This window comes from Stegodyphus dumicola, chromosome 3 (assembly GCF_044657685.1).
Source record: "Stegodyphus dumicola isolate Sdum_Otavi_A_Nest chromosome 3, ASM4465768v1".
NCBI classification, from domain to species: Eukaryota; Metazoa; Arthropoda; class Arachnida; order Araneae; family Eresidae; genus Stegodyphus; species Stegodyphus dumicola.
The window spans coordinates 268,153,498-268,175,060 of NC_140770.1; the positions used below are offsets into that span (position 1 = coordinate 268,153,498).

General features: G+C 31.9%; 1 protein-coding gene across 1 annotated transcript in view; it reads left to right on the top strand.

Annotated features, from left to right (window-relative positions):
* Positions 1–21,079, top strand: part of LOC118186213 (inhibitor of Bruton tyrosine kinase) — an 89,380-nt gene extending 68,301 nt beyond the window's left edge. Inside the window, exons 19-25 of the mRNA XM_035356283.2 lie at positions 2,079–2,139; positions 4,757–5,035; positions 8,982–9,160; positions 12,587–12,700; positions 13,024–13,110; positions 15,207–15,369; positions 20,888–21,079. Coding sequence (XP_035212174.1) covers positions 2,079–2,139; positions 4,757–5,035; positions 8,982–9,160; positions 12,587–12,700; positions 13,024–13,110; positions 15,207–15,369; positions 20,888–21,016 — 1,012 coding nt within the window. The 3' untranslated portion in view covers positions 21,017–21,079. The remainder of the gene's footprint in view (positions 1–2,078; positions 2,140–4,756; positions 5,036–8,981; positions 9,161–12,586; positions 12,701–13,023; positions 13,111–15,206; positions 15,370–20,887) is intronic.
* The last annotated feature ends 484 nt before the right edge of the window (positions 21,080–21,563 follow it).

Consider the following 21,563-nt stretch of genomic DNA (forward strand, 5'->3'; position numbering starts at 1 on the left):
AACTCGCTTGTATTTCTGTCACATATAAGAAGGTCTGTAAAAATTGCAATTAGTAACAGAATTAGGCTGACAGACTGAGTGGACTGGTTGACCACATGTGTACAATGTAACAGAAGTGTGCACTGAAGCACCAAAACATTATGATCGCCTACTCAATGTTGCATTGCATGACCTTTGACATGCAAAACAGTTACACCTCACCTTGACCTAAATGCCACAAATTCTTTAAGCAGCAGTTATGCAAAGTCAAGATATTCCAACATGATGGTATTTGAGCTCTGAGCTGCTGCTCCATGACATCCCAAATGTGCTCTATTGAGTTAAGATCCGGCAGGTTAGGTGGCTAGGATATTAATTGGAATTCATCCTCATGCCTCTTGACCCACTCTAACACAATTTGAGCCTTGTGACGTGGGGCTTTGTCCTGCTGGAAGGTTCTATTTCCAGTTCGGAACACAGATGCCATGTAAGGGTGCAACTGATCAGCAGTTATGTTCAGAGAATCTGCAGCTATTTAGATCTGTTCAATTACATTTAAAAGTTCCAGAGCCACGCTTGAGAACATCCCTCAAAGCACAATACCCCCACTACCAGCTTGTATATTACCTGCTTTACAGGAGGAAGAAACCGTTCATCTTGAAGATGACATACCTGATGATGGTCATCATCAACGTGGTGAATGAGAAATCATGATTCATCCAACCACACAACTGTCTTCCACTTATCCGTGGTCCAGTCTGAGTGTTCCTGGACCCAATGAAGTTGACAATGATACTTGGTCAACAGAGGCACACAAATGGGATGTCTAATATGTTGTTCCATATCCAACAATGTCTGCTGAACTATGTGTTCTGAAACACTTGCATTTGGACCTGTCAGCAATTTTGCTGTACTAAGCAGGACAGTCTCCAACCTCCTTTTTTTTTTTTTTTTTTTTTTTTTTGATGATGCGTGGATATCGAAAACCTTGGCGTCTAGTGCTAGTTTCACAATCATTTATCCACTTTTCATAAATGCTAACAACAGTAGATCATGAACAACCTACCAGTCATGCAATTTCAGAGATACTCATTCTTAGTCTTCCACCATTAGAATTCTGCTCTCTATCAAACTTGCTTAGATAAGCAGCCTTTCCCATCAATCACAAAAGTAAGTGCAGGAATGATTCCTTATCTTCTACAGCAGCAGTTAAATACCATTCTTACTTGATAGTGTGCCCTCCTCATCATCCAGATGAGTTCGTTGAAAACTGTAGGGATGGTCATAATGTCGGTGTACTTCTCTAGCTCTTAAGTTAAATATCTAATGTGGACACATCACATGACTTCCTTGTATGGCCTATTAAATTATACACATTTTCTGCTGCTTTCCATTTAAACTTATTTCCTCTAATTTCATTAGAGATTTTTTTTTCATTCAATTAATTCAGTTCTCATGTCCCGGTACGAGTTTCTACATAAAAACAAGCAATCTGGCCAGTGGTAAGAAGGCCGATTTTTCAGTGCACAGTGCTGAAAGTTTACATTTTTTTCCCACTCTGTAAAAATACACAGAAGATGGTGCAGAAGCTGAGTTCGTTATCCTACTAATAGTTTCGAATTTAAATAAATGGTGGCCTCATTAAACTTAACTCTTAAATTGCTGATAATGCTACAACTATTATATACAGATTAACTAAAGGTATAAAAACCCTAACCGGAACATAAGGGCAACATAATTCAACCACTTTTAAAGCAAAAAATTCTTAATTTACCAACATATAAGACTAAAAAAACTGAGCCCGCAGAGCTGGGTAACAGAGTGGATGTATGTATAACCATTTTAAATCCATTTGACAATTTGTTTTAGAAAACAAGAGTCCTTTGTTTTGCTGCATATACATATATCTCAGAAAAAAATAATTCAAATGGATTCAAAAGTAGTCAGAATGTATATTTTCATTGAAATATGATACCTGAAATTTTTCATAACCACATTACTTACTTTGCTTCGTACAAGGAAGTAAAAATGATTATTTAGAATTTCATTGCATGTTTATGAATTATTAGTTTTGTTTGTTTAAATATTTATCTTTTCAGGGGCCTTGACCTTTTGAGTCATGATGTTATTCAGGATTTAACTGACTATTACAGAGATTTAGTATGTAAATATTTTAACTGCATTTTTTAAGTATATGTGTGTTTTAATGTAAACAGAAACTTTTATTTAATTATCATCCTTTTAGAGAATGTTTACATTACACTATTTTTCCCCCATTTTCTGTCAATCAGAAGCATTAGTGGTTGTTTTGAAAGTCATCTCATGATAGAATTTTTGCACTTAACAGAAGTTATAAATATTTGCTGGCTTCAAATGGGAAATTATAACCAGTGATTATAATTCTGTGCATGTAAATTCTTTTAACTGATGAATTATAATTCTTGTATTATATATGGTATATACGTATTGTATCTTAAATTTTAATAACAGTTTAAAATATTATGTTATCTTATTCAGATTTCCTTATGTATTACCAAAACCACAAATCAGCATTTTGTTTCCTGTTTTCATCTAAGTAGACTTTTTTTTTTTTTTTTTTTTTTTTTTTTTTTCTTAAAGGTCCAAAGGAGCTTTGTTCCTGTTCCTGAGGGACTGTTGTTTTCGTTTTGCGATTTATTCTGAATGTCCGTTTCACTTTTCAAACTGTTGCCACCAAATATTATTGCCCTATATTATGTTTGAAAAAATTAAATAATGAAGAATCTGTATAAATGCATGTATATTTCTTGCATTGTGATAAAACAATGCAAGAAATATATATACATTTATACAGATTCATTTATATAGACATACATTTATACAGATACGTAATCCTACTGTGAATATGGGCATCTGGAGACCCAAATTTGAAGTTTGGAATTTGTTTTATTATTGATTTAATATTTTGTAAAACTTTAATGCATTTTTGCAACTTTAATGCAAACTCAAGGATTTCAAAGTGAGCAGTCGCAATGCTGCACAGAAGAAACATTTTTATCTCCAGTGTGCAAGACTGTGTATCAGAAGTTCTAAAAATATGCTCAATTTAAAATTATTTTGTGATATTGCTCTTGAACTGAATTTTATGGTCTAAGTGTGAAGAACATGATATTTAATATATAAAGATAACACACAAAATGTTAAGGGAAAAAAGGCCTCTTTGGACATAATTTAAAATCTGGAACTTTTCAGTTTTTTTTTTTTTTTTTTTTTTTTTTTTTTTTTTTTTTTTTTTAAGAGTTTTACATTATCCCAGAAAAGTCAGCTGTGAATTTTCTGATATGTGTATTAAAGAATTATTGCAGCAAAATTCACTACAGTACAAAGTCTGTAATCCGGACGTCCATTATCTGGAATGATCTATAATCCGCACCTCAAAGCCACAAACTTTACGCATGCACGTAGAGAATGTGCATTGAAAGAAATGCATAATAAAGTAAACAAATAAATATTAAGCTTTTCTTTTGTAAAATTTGATACCGTTTAGATCATAATTGCTCTTTATTTTATAAATTACGGTTTCATATTTTTAATTGTATAATTTCTGCATGCCATCTTACCAGATTTAAATTGAGGATCTATACTCCGGAATCGCCAAAGTCCTAATGGGTCCGGATTATGGACTTTGTACTGTATTTGGTTTTTTTCTTCTGATGGCAAACAACCTCTGGGATTCATCTGATTCGCATCAGTTTGGTAAAACTGCATTTTAAAATATTTTTAGTTCTGTAAACTTTTGCTAAAATTGAATTGTAATATATTTATTAGGCAATCTGTCTTATTCATTTATTCATGCAGAAAAATATGCCATAAAGTTTTTAATCCTGCCGTTGTGTCAAATCTTTAAATGGGAAGGATATCTCAGCTTTTGTTAACATGTTGAAATTTTCTAAATTCTAAAGCATGTTCCAGCTGTATGTCTATACCTTCATGTATGTGTCCTGCACTTGTTCAGATGCATATATTTGTGGGGGGGGGAGATTTGAATTTAGAAGAAGGAAAATTTTAAACAGTCTTTTTTTTAAAAAAAAACTCCAGATAATTATACATTTCACAAAACCGTGTTAATATGCTTTTTTATTTTGAAAGCAAACAACTTATTAAATGTTATTTGCATACTTCATTATCGTACTTCTGTATTTAATAGTCTTCTATAATAATTCTGAAAATTTTACTGATTTATGTTGAACTATTTTTTTTTTCATTCTCAGATTTGCAATGTAATATGTAGACATATTTTATTGATCAGTGCAATATATTTTCATATATTTTCACCAAAAAAATCTTTCTTTGAAATATATCCAAAGCAAACAACCTAAAGCTTTCTGATAAATTATTCAGTGGCTTCATGGAGTTCATTGTAATCCATATCTCAGATTAGCTTTTATTCAAATTCTTTGAAACATTTATACTAATTATGGGGTAGTGGATATCCATTGGGTAGAATTATGTCATATTTATCAGTTTTGATTTGTACTTTATATATATTATTTTTTACATTATAGTGATCTGTAGCATCATTAGCTTTTCTTCCTCTGTCTTTCTGTAATTTTCCTTAGTTCATTTGTTTTTAAAAGAAGTTATTTCTGTTTGGAGTTTAACTATTCAATTTATTAAAATTAAATGTTCGTTAAAAATTTTAATTTATTGATATATGTAAGAGTTCTGTTTTGAATGTTACATGAATTTGATGGAATTCGATTCCTTGATAGGAAAACTTTGATTTCTTCATTGATAGGTCCCTTCTATGACCAGAAGGAAAGTTTCATTTTATAATCACCCATCTGAAGAGGAACTGCAGTTCATAGAAAAAAATTTTCCTGTCACCAGCATATTTACTTTTGAAAAAGCTAAACTAGATGCACATGACAACAGAACTAAAAGCAGACGACGTTGCTCCTCTCTGCGTTCCGAGTCAAAGGAAAATTCGTCAGCTATCAAAAATGAAATTAATTTGAAAACTGTTGAAAAAGATATTGTTTTGGATATACTAATTCCAGACATTGATGACTTAAAGGTTTGTAATTAGTACTTTATTTTTGAAAAGTGATACTAAATATGTGGTCTCTGTATTCTGTTAAGTACTTTTTCTATGCCCTTGGACATGTAAAATTTATTTGTCCTCCTTACCTTGTGTGTTGTTGAATGTTGAAAGATTTAAGCTGTCAAAAGTACTTAAATATTATTACTAGCAGTAATTTGTTTCTTTTTATAGTAAATATTATAAATTATTGCTTGACAAAAATGTCATTGTTCATTGAAGCAGCAAAAATGAGCACACATTAACTGCTGCATAAGATATTATTGTCCAATGTTGCACAGAGTCTATAAAAACATTCTTTGTTTAATATCATTTGCTGAATTTCCATGCTTATTTAAAGCAACTTGAGAATTCAAAAACTGTCAAAGCTGCATTTTTATTATTTCTGGTTTGACAGACTTTCAGAGCTAGAAAATCTGGTGTTTACATAGTTTCCCACTGACCATTTTGAACAATGATGTCACAACACACTCGTAATACATTCGTTCTAGTTTTATGTAATTCTCAGTATGCCTGTTTAGTTTTTGTTAAAAAAAGGAGGGATATAAATTATCTGCTATTTCTGTTTTTTCTCTAAAATTTTGAAAGGGAAAAAAAATGTTAAAATTTGGAACCTACTTTCTACAGAAGAATAAACAGTTGAGTATCCTTTACTGATTACTGTTCTGTAGAAGACAGGTTTCAAACTCTGTAGAAGACGGGTCACTGCTTACTGTGATGGTAGTAATTATACTGGTGCATATATTCAAAACATTAAAAGACTCAAGTTTTGTTAAGTGCACATTAAAAGGTATAGCAAACCATACGAAGTCACTTATGCGGAGGGTCTTCCAACCTTGAAGTCTCAGTTTTTTTCAAAAAATACATAAGAATATATTTTAGAAATATATAATAAAAAAAGTTAAATGATAATATTCTAAAGATAATCCATACAAAAATTATTAAATGTAGAATTTTTTACCATCAGTGGCAAACTTTCTGAAAAATTTGATGTCCAATAATGATTAAATTTTAAATTTTTACAATCACTTCACGATCACTTTCACTTACGACCAAATTTTAAAATTTCTGAATTTCCCAAAACAGAACTGCATAATTGAATAGAATTATATATTTTCAATTTCCTATTCCCTCTGACCTAACACTTAATTTTTTTAAAGCATTATGTACTTCTAAATTAGTAAAAGCATTTGCAGTTTTTTGTGCATTTCTTATTTCATTTTTTTTATTTATTTCCAATAATTTCAGTGTTTTGTGAAAAACACTTTATCAGTCTTTCAATAGTACTGTTTGCACTTATTTGATTTTTAAATGATTTTGGGGATATATATACAAGGGAATTTACACCAATTAAAAGAAAACTTCAGGTTAACTGCTAAATTCTTACTAATAGACAAACAAAACATGTTTAATCGCTATGAAACAAACTTTCTTTTATGATTTCTTGTATTGTAAGAATCTGTCCTGTGAGGTTAATTATTTATAATCAACTTCTTTGTGTTTTATTTATGTTCTGTTATTTATATTTACATAAATGCAAATTGCTGTCTCCCCCCCCCAAGAATCCCTTTTCTTTACAAGTGGGAAATAACTCTTTATTTTAGCTTTTAGTCAAGCTGAGTGCCAAAGTCTAAAATTAAAGAAACATTGAATTAGGCTTGTAATTCTAAACTAGGCATCTAACTCAGGGTATAAATATATATATAGTGTAATCTGGATGTCATTTCTAGATTATACAGCTGGACAAGTTACCAGACTTTACAGAAGATGATATTAAATTAAAAATTAGAATTTCGAGATTTAAAAAAAAATATGAAAGACCAAAGAAAATATGGTTGATGAAGTACTGGAAGCTGTGGTTTAGCAAAGGGAGCAAGAGGGGAGTATCTGTCAGTGGGTGTAACATCCAGGGAGTGTCAAACTCGGGGATGTTACACCCACTGACAGTGAAATGTTTCCCAGTTTGTCCCCAAGTGCTGGAAACTTAGCTACTACTATGACTAAAAGAAATCCTTGCATCATCAGGTGAAGAGACTGACTATGAAAATGAATCGAATAACCACATTGAAAAATGAATTCACAGGAGTTTTTTTTTTTTTTTTTTTTTAATAAACTCATGTATTGTGATATTATAATGAAAAAAGAGTAAAATTCTGCTACAGAATAAGGTATGCAGTTGTACTCACACAGAAATTATTTTACAATGTGTCTAAAGTAATTACAGGGAGGGGAAAAATTTGTAGTACATTTTTTTTTTTTTTTTAGAAACAGTCTATAAAGGTCTAATGATGGAAGAAAAATTAAGGAAATGTCATGTAACTGTGGGAAAAGGGTGAAAATTTCAATGCAGTTGCTTTATTGTGACTTAAACTTTTGTCCCAGTCTATTCGTGATTTTAACTTCTGACAAATTGTCTTCAGCAGTTCTACTGTTCAGCTACCAGTGACCTTGTATTGTGAAACTTGCAATAGGATAGTGATTACTGATGCTGACTATCATATTGAAAAGACTGGGTTCAAATTTGGTAGAAGGCATGGTTGTTTGTAAATGTATATAGTGTCTGTGCGTCAAGGGGTCACTTAAGACTCTCGGACCCCTTTCCCAGGATATTGGAATTCAAGTGATTTGGCATAGGGCAGAAGCTCAGTAGTTAGCAAGGCCCAGTGATACCTAATATGCATATATGGCGCCAACTTTGCTTCAACCTGCACCTTCAACCTTATCTGTGCTGTTTCTTCAATTCACAGTCATCATATTTATTACCCTGTAAAATGTGTACTGTTTGTACAAAGATAAAAGTTGCTACGATATGAGACATTTGAGCGATAAAATAATATCCAGAATTTTTTGTATTATGATCTGATTTTTTATTTAAGCTTTTGTTTTCAATTACTGTGTATTGACAATTAAAATTTGCTTTTTACATTTTCATTGCAAGAATCATTCAGCTGAGCAACTTCCCAAATTTTCGAAACTCGATTTTGAAAATTTTGAATGTTGTCTAATAGCATTGAATTGTCAAATCTCGTTATTTTTTACAATTTTTTAACCAGCTATCTATAGAATACTGACAGCTAATTTTATTACTTTTATGTATATCCAGATGAGCAGATTTTTGTGCTTTCCCCCCACCCTCCATCCCAGAAAAATCAAGTCTAAGGTTGGAAGACATTTCTTGTTAGATTTGTATTTAAATGGATTTATATGGCACCATTGCCCATCAAAAAGGTGTTAGTTTAGTTATTATTTTAAATACCATTAAGGATTTTTTGTCTGCAGAATGTTTGGTGCTAGTTTTAGTGTTCATAGCAAGCTAAAAATAAAAATATTAAATGTATAATATAAATAATTTAAATATGTTTAAAATAATTAATATATTAAAATATATTTCTAATATTAATTCCCTTCATTTTGATAAGGATTTTCTGATCACATTTCATACATATGAAATATACAGTGTTTTAAGAAGTTTTCTGTATGCAAAGCTACAGAATGAGTTCACTTTTCTGAGACATTGAGAGAAACTGAAATTCTAGTAGAGAAAGTTTAATTTTTTATTTACTATTAGTAATTCTGGATCAGTATTTGTTTCAGCCAGTATAATTTCCTGCATATAATATTTTATGTTTTATATTTATAATTGCAATATTATTATTATTAAGTCTTTCCCTCTTTAGTTATATTTTTATCATGATGTTTGCTTATTATAAGAATAAATTTGTATACTGATCTTGTTTTGTCTGTAACTAAATGTCAGTCCAATTAATAATTGTATAATCAGATTTTTCTCTGAAACTAAATATCACAGACCAGAAATCTATTATGCAAATTATGATAGTTTATTGCTGTAATGCTTGATTATGCAATTATGATTGTTTATTTTTATACAGTAATATTGATTGTGTAATTATAATTTTTCTAGTTTGAAGAGAAAAGTGTAGTGCAGGAAAACATCAAGAAAAGTCCAGTGATTCCAAGTGAAATAAGTAATAAAAGAGGCCAATGGGTAATGAAACCACCTACAGCAGAACAGACTATTGCATTGGATAAAATCATGTTGGAAGAAAAGCAGAAATTAATTCCTGTGCAGAAAAAGTCAAGGTATTTGTTTCCATATCATGATTATTATTAGACACCACCCATTGTTTTTGACATGGAGTACACTAACTACAGTGACATAAGATTTAGGAAATTTCTTATTTTATGACATATTCATTTTTGAAAGAAATAGTTGTCCCTGTGGTTATTGTGAAAATAGATAAGATGAAAAATTTGAATAACTTTGAATAAGAAATGATTGTGACTCCAAGAAGACTTCGAACATCTCTGAATGGCTATGTTTTGGGCTTGTCTCTAAAGTCACAATCACATTATGTTTCGGCTATGCAGGACTTGACGTCGAAAGGGACAATTCCAGGAAACCCATGTAGCTAGGTTACCATTTTCACATACTACAAAGACTTGAACGCCAAACACTAATCGATTATCGCTCAGATTGGTATCACGTGAGGCTTCAGAAGCAGAACTTTCTTCTGATTGGTTATCTCTACCCGGGACTGAGGTCCAGCCGAGATATTTTCGGTAAGGTTTGAAAAAATCCCACGTAGCTGCAACATTGTTTCCTTAGCTAGGCAGGGCTCTTTTTTTCTAGGAATCTTCCCATTTAAACCAGTGCTACCAGAATCTCGTTTCTCAGAAAAGTCCCATCTAGCAGGGACTGTAGCCATGTGTGATAACCTCTTGAGAGTCTTGAATGTATAAAAAGTGGTAATTGAGATTTAAAAAAAAAAACTTTAAGGGGAGGTAAGGACAATTCTGGTATATGCAAGAGATGGGAGGTGGCTGACATCAGCTCTTCACAGCAACAAAATGACAAATTACAGCTCAGTACAATTCATATGCACCATGAAGCATATCTGAAAGCATACTGTGATGAACTTTGCAATAGAAGGGTTTAATAGCAAGAAATCATTGCCAATTTGTGCTTTATTATTGGGTTGAACACAACTGTGATGTATGTAATTGTTTTCTTTATAAAAATCAATAGTTATTTTATCACGAAATTACATTTTCTTCTTAAATTGTTAACCTTATTCTTTAGCACATTGCCTAAGTTTTTTGTGATATTGTTATTTATTCACAGGGTAGTTAGTACCTTTCATCCAATAAAGAATTTTTCCTATAGACCATGGGTTCCCAACCTTTTTATCCCTAAGAGCAAATTATAGAATATCTGTTGGATGGCAAGCATCATTTACTTTTTCAAGGTGAATTTATAGTTGGATAGAGTTAAAAATACATTTGCATAAAAAAAGAGATTGGTCGCATTTTGCTTTGTGCTGGTATCTGTGTTGGATGTAATTTCTATTTCATTAAAAATGAGAAAACTTTTCAATATAATTTTATTGAAAACTAAAACATTTTTATTGTGATCGCACAGCGGCGGGCACACGTTAAACGATTGAAGGGTGTCATGGTGCTCACAGGCATAGGGTTGGGAATCCTGCTATAGACTACTTGTACTGACACACTAAGTATACCTCATCTTGTCTGTAGTTCTGTATTCTATCCAATTTGAACAGTGTTGCATCACAATTCATTTATCAGTATGTAAGATGAAGGAATGATCATATACATTTGACCGCAGATGCTCAAATTCTGTTCTTCCAAAATAATTTTTTGTCTGGTCCAAAAAGGCGAATAACTTTTTTTATCGTTTTAAGAGGTATTCGACTTTTGTCTGATTTGAAGAATTTTGAATTCTGAGCATAGATAATCACATCTTTTCTAAAAGTGCCATCTTTAATATCTGAAGCTGTATGTACAAAATACATTCATATTGATATATAGGTATTTACTTTCCTGTTGTAAATTTGTCTTTAAGTAACAAACTGGGCAGGAAAGTAACCCAGAACTGCATTGGGACAATGTAGTTTGCTGACAGATTTGTTAAAAACTTTGTAATTTATTCAGCAGCAAGGTAGTGTTCTGCCATATTGATGATATTCATTTGATTTGACACCTTAAAACTTTTTTTTTATGCATAAACTGAAAGAAATCCAGTTTTCACTTAGATGAAGCTGTAGTTGTTTATGAATAACGATCAAGTTGCTTTTGAATAACAAGTGCTTTAAAAGTGATTTCAGTGAATAAAAATGTGCAAATGATGTTTAGTTAATACTTCCAAAAGATCCAGTAAATGTTTCACTTGTTTTTATACGTATCATAGAAATGTGTTGATGCCTCTAATTTTCAAAATTGAGGAGGTGGCAAATTCAGAAGTACAATGATGAAGGAAAAGTTATAAGTTCCTAAATATACCAAAAGTTGTAGAGGCTTCATTAGCTTTGTTTCATGCAAAAACTGATCCTGGAATATAATTTTCTTTAATACCTCAATATGTTGCTTGGTATTTTCTTTGATGCTTCAATATTCTAAATTGTGGGTGTTCAGTGTAAAAGCAATATATCCTGTTAAATTCACATTTGATTATAGATTTCATCTCAATTACATTATTCTCAATAAACAATTTTAAAATTGGGAATTAATTAAATGAATTAATAAAATTCAGGCATAAATTTTTCCCACCCGAAATCTTAAACTTAAAATAAAATCTCTCAAAATTCTTTTTTTATATTGAAAGGCTTTTCCTAAACAGAGAAAAGCAATTGATTAAAGTTATTTCAAATTACTAATGGCGGTTTAAAAATAACGCAATGTGTTTCTTGTGTGTTGTAATTATTAAAGTATGTTCTTTTAACTAATCAAATTAGGTAAAAACTAGAATGGATAAACATATCAAGTGTCATAGATAAATTGTGTTTTCAAAACTGAACCTTCTGACTACTAAATACAACATTGCATATGCAAAGTGGTGTTTTTTTAAAGGAGGGAAGCAATGTGCTTTTGAGCCATTAGTCAGACTTAACTTTTGTAACTCTTATGAGCATATAAGCAAACCCCACTTACTATGCCACCAAAATGATGAAATTATTTCATCATTCTGTGCCATAACTGTATGCAGCTAAATCATATGCAGAATAAAACTGACTGTTTACTTCGATGATGTTAACTTACTCTAGGTACAACTTTTACTATATACGAATACTATCAATAACAAGTGCTTTATCAAACTGACTTTTGCTGTGGTGTGTGCAGACTGATACCTTTCATCTTTATTTTTTCTGATGATATGATGACATGTTTTTGTATTTCAAGGCCAATAAATTTGCAAACATTTAAAATCTGCTGCTTTTATTTGAAACATCCTTGATTTTAAAGCTAATTATTATAATTCCATATTTTATTATACAGTATCTTTTTATTCTATTATTCAATTCCAAAAACTTATCAAATATTTCTTTTGATTTAAAAAAATATAAATATTTGTATTCTGGTGTTATTTTACTTGCATTTTGTTTTCAGAATAGAAATCACTAACTTTTCTTACTGTTTTTGTAAAGTGATGTATTAAGTTCTAAATCTGGTTTTATTTATTTAAATAATACAATTAAGATTGTTTTACAGTGCTGTAGATATGAAACCAATTCCACATATATCACAAAAACAGAAAAAATTGCTAGAAACATCAAAAAGCCATATTGAAAGCATTGTGCCAAATAGTCCACCATCTTGTCCCTGGTAAGATTGTTTATGAAAATTTATATAATTAAAAATCTATGAATGCATACAAAGTAAAACTAAAAATTCTTTGCCTGTTTTTATCATATTTATCTAATGATAGCTAATATATGTAAACAGTTAAAATTCTAGTGAAAATGTGAGGAAATTTTATAAATGGAATGAAATTTTCTGTTGAGTATGGAAAACATTCATAGATAATCTACAATTTGATTTTTACAGGTTTATGCATATTAAACAATTCATATTTATCAGTATAGTTTTTGAAATTTGGTATATGCTTATCTTTAAATTATATTTGTAATATAATAATATGTTTTCAGGGCAAAGCTGCCTGAACAGTCACCTCCGTCTCCTTCATTTTGGGATGCATTTGAGAAAAAGGAATTTCAGGCATCTGCTATAAAAAGGTTAGATAAGTTCCTATATTTTAATGCTATTACTTTTCTTTCCCCTCTAAGTAAAATTTTTAATTTCATTATTATGTAAAACTTTTGGTTGATAAACAATTTATTTTAGAGAGGTTACTCATTTTGAGAAAATTTGATGCATTCTCTCTCAAAATACATAGCATCTTTTCTCTAAAATAAGCATCTCCCTAATGTATTGGTTTGAAAATACTCAAGAGTTTTCTGTCTCATCATACATACCTGTACCAGAAGAATAGCCTAGTTTGAAATCAACTAATAAATTCTCTAGTTTATTGTAGTCTTCAAAAATGTTTCCAAACAAAGCTACAGCTCTTTAATTATGATTTAAAATTGTATAGAAATGTACTGGTTTACATAAACTAAGGGGGAAGATTTTCATCAAATTTTGTCCAAGAGAAAAGTAAAAGCTGAACTAGGATTTTTGAAAATGAATTTTAATCTTGTTGATTTACATAATCAGATAGCAGCATAAAACAGGTATTTTGGATTTCATAGCTTTTCATATTTTAGGTGTTGATAGATCTAAATTATTCATTAAGGAAGAGAAATTATGGGCATCTTCTGCTTACACAAATATCACATCCTTTGCTGGTTCAAGCAGGCCACTGTTTGTCAAATGCAATACAATAGTTGATTCTGATACCTTCTGTAGAGTGCACAATACTTTTGACCAAGGAAAGCAGTTAAATATAACACCTCAGAGCACTTGAACTGCTCTGAGGAATAGTGGACAAGTGCACTCATCGTAGGTGTGGCTCGATACAAGTAGAAAATCTGTGGCCATTGCCTTCAATGGTGGGTACCATGTGCCAACTGTCATCCCATGTCTATTAATTAATAAGTAAAGATTTCATATCTAATTGAAATGGTATGTTTATGAGCAGACAAATAGCATCTCAGTATATATAAGTATAAAAGCAACATCCTATGCATCTGCCACATTAAGATACTAGTTAACTTATTCAATTTTTTTCTGTTTATTAAGATCAATAAACCATTTTGGTATATTAATTTGTTGATGTGCATCAAAAATTCTCTTTGTGTAGCCTTGCGCAGCCTCTTAAGATACATTAAACAATGATATCATTGTTAAATAATAATATGCAAAATCTGTGGCTCGGAAGTTAAGGTATGTATGCTTCTTATGCCAAGAATAGGGCTCCTCTGAGCCCTTTAGCCCTCTGAACATCATGACTGGCTTTATCTGGTTACGAGATTTTTGATCACTTAGTATATAGCATTAGCTTACAATTTAAGATATTTTGCTTTCTTACTTTCTTTAATAATACAGATGTCATCTTAATGAATGTAAGTTTATCAAAATGCAAATTAAATAAGTAAATACACAAATTTAGCTAATACAGGCTGTTTACCTTCACAGATCTTCATGATAGATCGAAAAGCCCACATCGTTCAGAGGGTTAAATAATCTGACTAGTGACAATAAAGAAAATACAAGATAACTAAATATATATGATATATGATAAATATACTGGAAGCAACCATCACTCATTCCTTAACACATGTGGTTGTTGCTGATTCAGCTGCAACAGTTTACTCTGAGACCAAAATATTGCTCAATACTTGCTAATTGTTTAGCCAATCAGAAGGAAGGTAGACAGTGATCACTTCCATCTAATGTGAATAACAAAGAACTTGTACCTGACTGAAGTTACTTATTAAAAATGGTAACCCGATTAGGTAAGCAAAATTTCAAGAAATGTAACAATTGACTTGATGTTTGAGCTCCTTTTGCTTGAATCTAATAGCAGTCTTATTGGTTAAATATTTGTATTTTTTAAGTGCGAAGTTTCCAGATATTTGATTTTTTTCATATCACTATAATAAATAATGTATATATAATTGCAATTAAATATATACAATTAATAATACAAGTTTATTGAGGGGCATCTTTTTAAATACTTATAAAGATATTACTTAATGTCTTTTTATTTTAATAAAAACTGATAATTATATTTACTTCATATGTAAATCATGTTTGAAGACAGTGTGTTATGTTTCCTTAGTGTTTCAATGAATGAGAGATCTTAAAGTGTTTTTTGCTCTTAAAACAGAGAACTGCAGAGTCCTACTTCTGCTAGAGCTCATAAAGATGACTGTCCTTTTGAGGAAAGTGTGAAAGATATAGTTATTAGCTTAAGTGACATACAAAAAGCTGAAGAGCAAAAATTGCAAAGAGCTGCCAATCCAAAAATCAAGCCACTAAGTCTCATAAACGTAAGTTTTCTAATTAAGTCTCATAAATGTTAATGTTAGTCTCATAAATATTAATAATGTTTAAGTCTTATAAATGTAATTTTTCTAATTGTACTTATACAAAATTTTAATATTTCTAAAAGCAGTCAAATTATTCTGAGCTACCAAAGTGATCAGTTTATCAGAAATAGTTTTATCAATTTGAATCTGCAGTCATTTTAAGGTTTTATATGGTTCAAATGTATTTAATTTTCTCAAATTTTGCAGGATAACATATATTTTGGCAATTTATTCCCTCTAAATACATTATAATCTGGGATACTTTATCACCATGCACCTGCCACTCATTTATGTGTATGTGCTCTATTTTGTTATGCATGTGTGTGTGAATGACTAATTGTTTGGTCCTAAGATGGCATCGTTGTTCAGTATCGGCATGTCTTGGGCTTTTCTTTCACAGGTGCCAAAAGGTATGGCATGTCTATAATATGGAAAGGTACACCTTGCACAAAAAATATGGGACAGTTCTGTATCTCCCATTTTACTGGACCGAACATTTACTTTAAGATGATGGTAAACATTTTAAATTAAATCATAAAAAATGAGCAAATTTTATTTGGAATGAACCTAAATTTTGAAATGTGAAAGGAAGACTCAAATAAGTTTAATAAAAAAAGGGAAATTAATAAATATATACCAAATTCAGTTAACATGGAGGACCTAAAAATTTGAGAGCTAATTTTTTTAAAAAACTACTTGTACGATTTTTACAAAACTTTTCAGTTTGGCATGATTTGAATCGTAGAATCAAAATATGGGAAAAAATTTTGCATGTTATTTCAGAAAAAGTCTGACTGATTTTATGTCAAAATACCTACATTATAATCGGCCCAGTATAACGGGAAATATAGAACTGTCCTCTTTTTATATATATATATATATATATATATATATTTGTGTGTGTGTGTGCAAGGTGTACATACCTTGTTTTTCAAGAAAGCTCATAAAGTTTAGGTATTAAGATATGTTCCATATTTGATCAGAAAAAATGTGGCATTGCATACTTCAATAAATATAGAAAGCATGATTTCAGATTTCAAAATCTCCTTTATTTATTTCTGAATAATATATACTTAGCGGTGAAAAATAGGATTTCACTGACTCATTTCTTACACAGTACTATACTGAAAAGAAACTCTGCAGTTACATTTGAATATTTCTTGTTAAAAATTAGATTCTGCTGTAACAGATCATGATTTTATTTTATTTGAATTCATTAGTATTAGATACATTTGATGACTACCGCTGCAAACTTATTAATGAATGAACTAAGCGACTACTTAAACATGATAAACTACTATATTCTTGTTTATGCCATAGGCTAAAGTAAAATGTTTAAGAATTATCTTCATTTACTTCAAAATGAATAAAAGGTACATTTAAAATTTCATTTAACAAAATAGTTTTCATAAAATATTATGCTATAAATATGTATATGTAGTGACATCGTCAGTAATCACAGAGTACCATTTTTCTAGTGAGAACACGTAAATAAATGTTGTGATAATGTTCATGAGAAATAGCAGATTAGCAGACTTTTTTGCATAAATTGGAAATTCAGGAATATCAACCTTGTAATTTAATTAAACAGGAAAATACTGATAATTAATTATTTTATGGATGCTGAGTTTTCAAAAAGCTAACAATTTTTATACTGTATAATGATATTTTTGTATAGTCACAAACTGAAAAGTCACAAATCTTTCAAGTAACTTGTCAGCTGTGAAGCTACTTGTCATCCAAAACATATAAAGTACCCACAATCAATTGCCACTTTCTCAAAATCTTTTTATCAACTAGTGGTTTCTGTTTTTAACTTAGTAAAAGTACTCTTTTCTCTTTAGGATTAATTTAATGTAAAGACATACCCACAGTTATTTTGGTCATTTTTAACAATCTTTCCTTACTACATTTAAGTTGTATGCATGGTGAACAAAGGCAGATTCAGGGCATGCAAAGTAATTTTGTTTACTGTACTCAAAATATTTAATCATTGTATATTACTCTCATATTTGTTCCCCTTTCCTTACCAATTTTACTGCTTAATAAGCACAGCACATTAAAAAACACACATAAATGCACATGATTATTATTATTATATTAATTTCAAAGGACTTATAAATTTCAGTAATATTCTTTTTACTTATACTAAATATTGTCTTATTTATGTACACGTTTTACATCTTTATCATAAATCAGAAGTTTATAAATCATATATGGAAAAAAGCAGAAGGGAAACATGTTAGTAAATGTATTATATTTCGTGTAAGTAGTATTTAATTTTGTGCTTATGAGTTAGTTGTTTTTTCTGACACCTTATACATCTTGCTGAACGATGGGCAGAATACTTAAATTGCAGCCCATACCCTTAAAATCAGGTGAGAGCTATGGTAACTGTGAAATGAGTATGGTTTCCAGGAAAGAAGCTACGTAGTGCTAGTATAATTTTCTTTGTGTAAAATATAAAATCATAAAGTTTTGAACTGGCATGTTGCTATAGTTTTTGTATTTGTTATAAAAAAGAAAACACAGAAAGTATAACTCCCGTATGACAAAAACTGACCAAATTGTTTTTATATTAAAACTGAAGTACAAATTTAGGACTTCTACACAAATTGAGTAGTGAAACATTTGAATTTGTATGTAACTAAAAACAAAATATGAGTTTAGAAAAGATTTATAAATCATATATGGAAAAAACTAGAAGGGAAACATGTTAGTAAATGTATTATATTTCGTGTAAGTAGTATTTAATTTTGTGCTTATGAGTTAGTTGTTTTTTCTGACACCTTATACTTAGAAGATTAAGTGAGAAATATTCCTATTCTGATTATTGTGAAAAATATTGATCAATATAATTTTCTTTTCAAAAAGGAGATTTGAGATCATATTCTTAGGAGTTCCATACAGATTTGTGTTCCATAAAACATTAGTCCCGAAGCTTCAGTATTGGCCAGCTCTTATTATCGTATGGATTGATTAAAATACCATTCGTTGAGTAGTATATGTTAAAGGGGGAAAAATCATCCACAAATAATTAAAATTTTCTAGTTCATTTATTAATTGACCCAGAAATGGAAAGTTACATCAAAATTGCAAATTTTGAAATCAATATCTTGGTCAGTTTTTGCCATATATTAATGATGTGTTGCCTTTTTATAATGAGTACAAATTCTTTCTAAATATTAGTGTAGAGAAATATAAATTTCTAAATATAAATGTGTGAAAAGTAAAATCTTTGTTAAATTTAAAAATGCCAAAACATGAATACTCGTATTACTTAAAACATTTTTGTAACTGAAGGCATATGTCTGTGACTAATGATTGTGAAAATAAAGGCTGAATAAGGACTTTTCTGGATGTAATATACACTACCCAACATTGAAAATCCAACACCATGGACTGGCCCAAAAGTAATGCAAATTTCAGGGTAGACGCACGTCACCGAGTTATGTGAATGATGTGAAATGTGCAGCTCTCCAGCGCACTTTGAATAAGATACAAGGGAAAGAACCTGCAGCATGTTCAATTCTCTTGCCATTATTTCTGCTAGGGAAGTAATCGTAGAAAATTTGTTCTTGTCTCAGAGGACACTTGTAAAAGCAAAGAATGCCAGGCCGTCATAAATGTAGTTCCAGTGATGTTTTGTGAGGGGCATGGTGACCGGGCTGAGATGAGCAGGTTGGTACATATGGCAAATCTCAGCTGACACATACCTGGATGCATCGACAGTGCACTGGCTGTGCCGACGATGGTTGGAACAAGGAAATATGGCAAGTTCAAGGGGTGCTGATGCAGCCAGAACAACTTCAGCAAGTGTGGTTCGACACAACTGCAAGACACTTCTATCTCTATTCTGCAGCATGTTAAGATACCATGGACATATTGACCAGGACCATTTACCGTCGATTGGTGGCCTGCACTCATGGCCGTCCATTAAGAAGAGTGCCCTTGACCCCCACATCATAGACTCCTCAATGTCTTCAATAGTGCCGGACTCGAGCGATGTGTACAACGGAATGGCACAGAGTCTTGTTCTCAGATAAGTCATGCTTCTGTTTCTCTAATGATGGTTGCTGCGTACAAGTGTGGCATTGATATGGAGACAGATCCATTCAGGCAACAATGGTGAAACACCCCACCATGCGACAGTGCAGCATCATGGTTTTTGGGTGCAATTGCATTCGATTCCTGATTACCTCTAGTTTGCATGCGAGGCATTATGACGACCCAATAATACGTGGTTGATTTGCTGCAACTGGTGACTCTACCTTCAAAGATTGCCCAGTATACTTAATCAGCAGGATAACGCCCAACCAAACACTACTCGCATCAGCCAACGTACTCTGCAAAGTGTACAGATGCTTCCATGGCCACCATTCTCTCACTAGTCGAACACATTTGGAATGTGATTGGATAGCTTTTGCAGACCTTGCCGTGTTCAGTAAACAAACTGTGACAAATGGTTGACAGGGTATGGAGAGCCATTTCTCAGGACACCATCCAATAGACTGTCTGTCCACCTGTCAACCATTTGCCACAGTTCATCTTCTGAACATGGCAAGGTCTGCAAATGGCATCCAATCACATCCCAAATGTGTTCAGCTGGTGAGAGAATGGTAGCCATGGAAGCATCTGTACACCTTACAGAGTATGTTGGCTGATGCGAGCAGGGTGTGGTTGGGGGCATTATTCTGCTGATTAAGTGTACTAAGCAATTCCTGAAGGTGCAGTCACCGGCAGCAGCACATCATCCACGTATCGTTGGGTCATCATAATGCCCCGCATGCAAACTAGAGGTGATCAGGAATCGTATGCAATTGCACCCCAAACCATGATGTAGCATTGTCACACGGTGGGGCGTTCTACAATTGCTGCCTGAATGGACCTGTTCTCCACATCACTGCCACACTCGTATGCAGCAACAATCATTGGAAAAACAGAAGAATGACTTATCTGAGAACACAACTCTGCGGCATTCCGTCATACACATCACTTGAGCCCGGCACCATTGATGATATTGGGGGTCTATGACGTAAGGTCAAAGGCAGTCTTCCTAAGGGACACCCATGAGTGTGGGCCACCAATCTAAGACAAATACTTGCAGTCGATATAAGAACATCCAAGGTGTCTGGAAGATGCTGCAGTATGGACATAGATGGGGCTTGCAGGTGCACGACGGCTTGTCGGCAGATGTGTCGATTCACGCTTGCTAACGTTGCTCTGGCTGCACGGGCACCTTCGAATTTGCCACATTTTCTTGTTCTAACCATTGTCACGAAAGCCAGTGCACTGTCGATGCGTCCAGGTGTGTGTCAGCTGGCACTGCCTTTCTTGATGATGGCCTGGCATTTTCTGCTATGGCATGTGTTGTCTGAGAAACGAGAATAACTTGGTGACGTGCATCTGCCATGAAATTTGCATTTTCAGTGTCTGGTGGCATATTTAAAAACCTGAGTTAAATGTGATTTATTTTCAGATTGAAGACCAAGCTATAGAAGAATTACTGGCTTTGTATAATGCTGCAGGTAATCACAAAGAGAAGATAACTGTGTCACGTGTTCTACCTAGTGAAGTAGCAAGTCCAGTTTGGAAAAAGAACAGATAATTTGTGATATTTTGTTTTTTGTTCTGTTTTATGTTCATCAGTAATAAATAAATTTTAAGCAAATATTATGTATAATTAATTTTATTTTCCAAATTTTCATATCAAGCACAAAAGATAAGTATGAGAGAAAACACATCAAAGTGAAACAAAAATTATGGTGATCGTAGATTTATTCAACTCAGTTGATTTCAAGAGCAAACAGGTATAGGTCCCTCTTCATCAGGAGCAAAGAAGTGGGTGCAATGGTCATATTTATATCCTAGAGTATGAAGTGAACCAGAAGATAGTGCCATCTGTTAGCAAAATTAAGTTAATGGAATTTTAAAACCATTAGGAAGGACTAGATTGGACTCCATCATTACCTAAACAATATAAATCTTTGTGAATGGGAAAAGAAATGTGATCGAGAAAATCCAATTCACCAACTGAAGTGTTTGAATAATTTTTGCAGACCCAAGTCAAAATTATATTAAAATTTCAAACTATGATTAGCTGTCAAAGACTTGTTAATTTCACCTTTTCGAATTGAAGATTCCTTAATACAAAA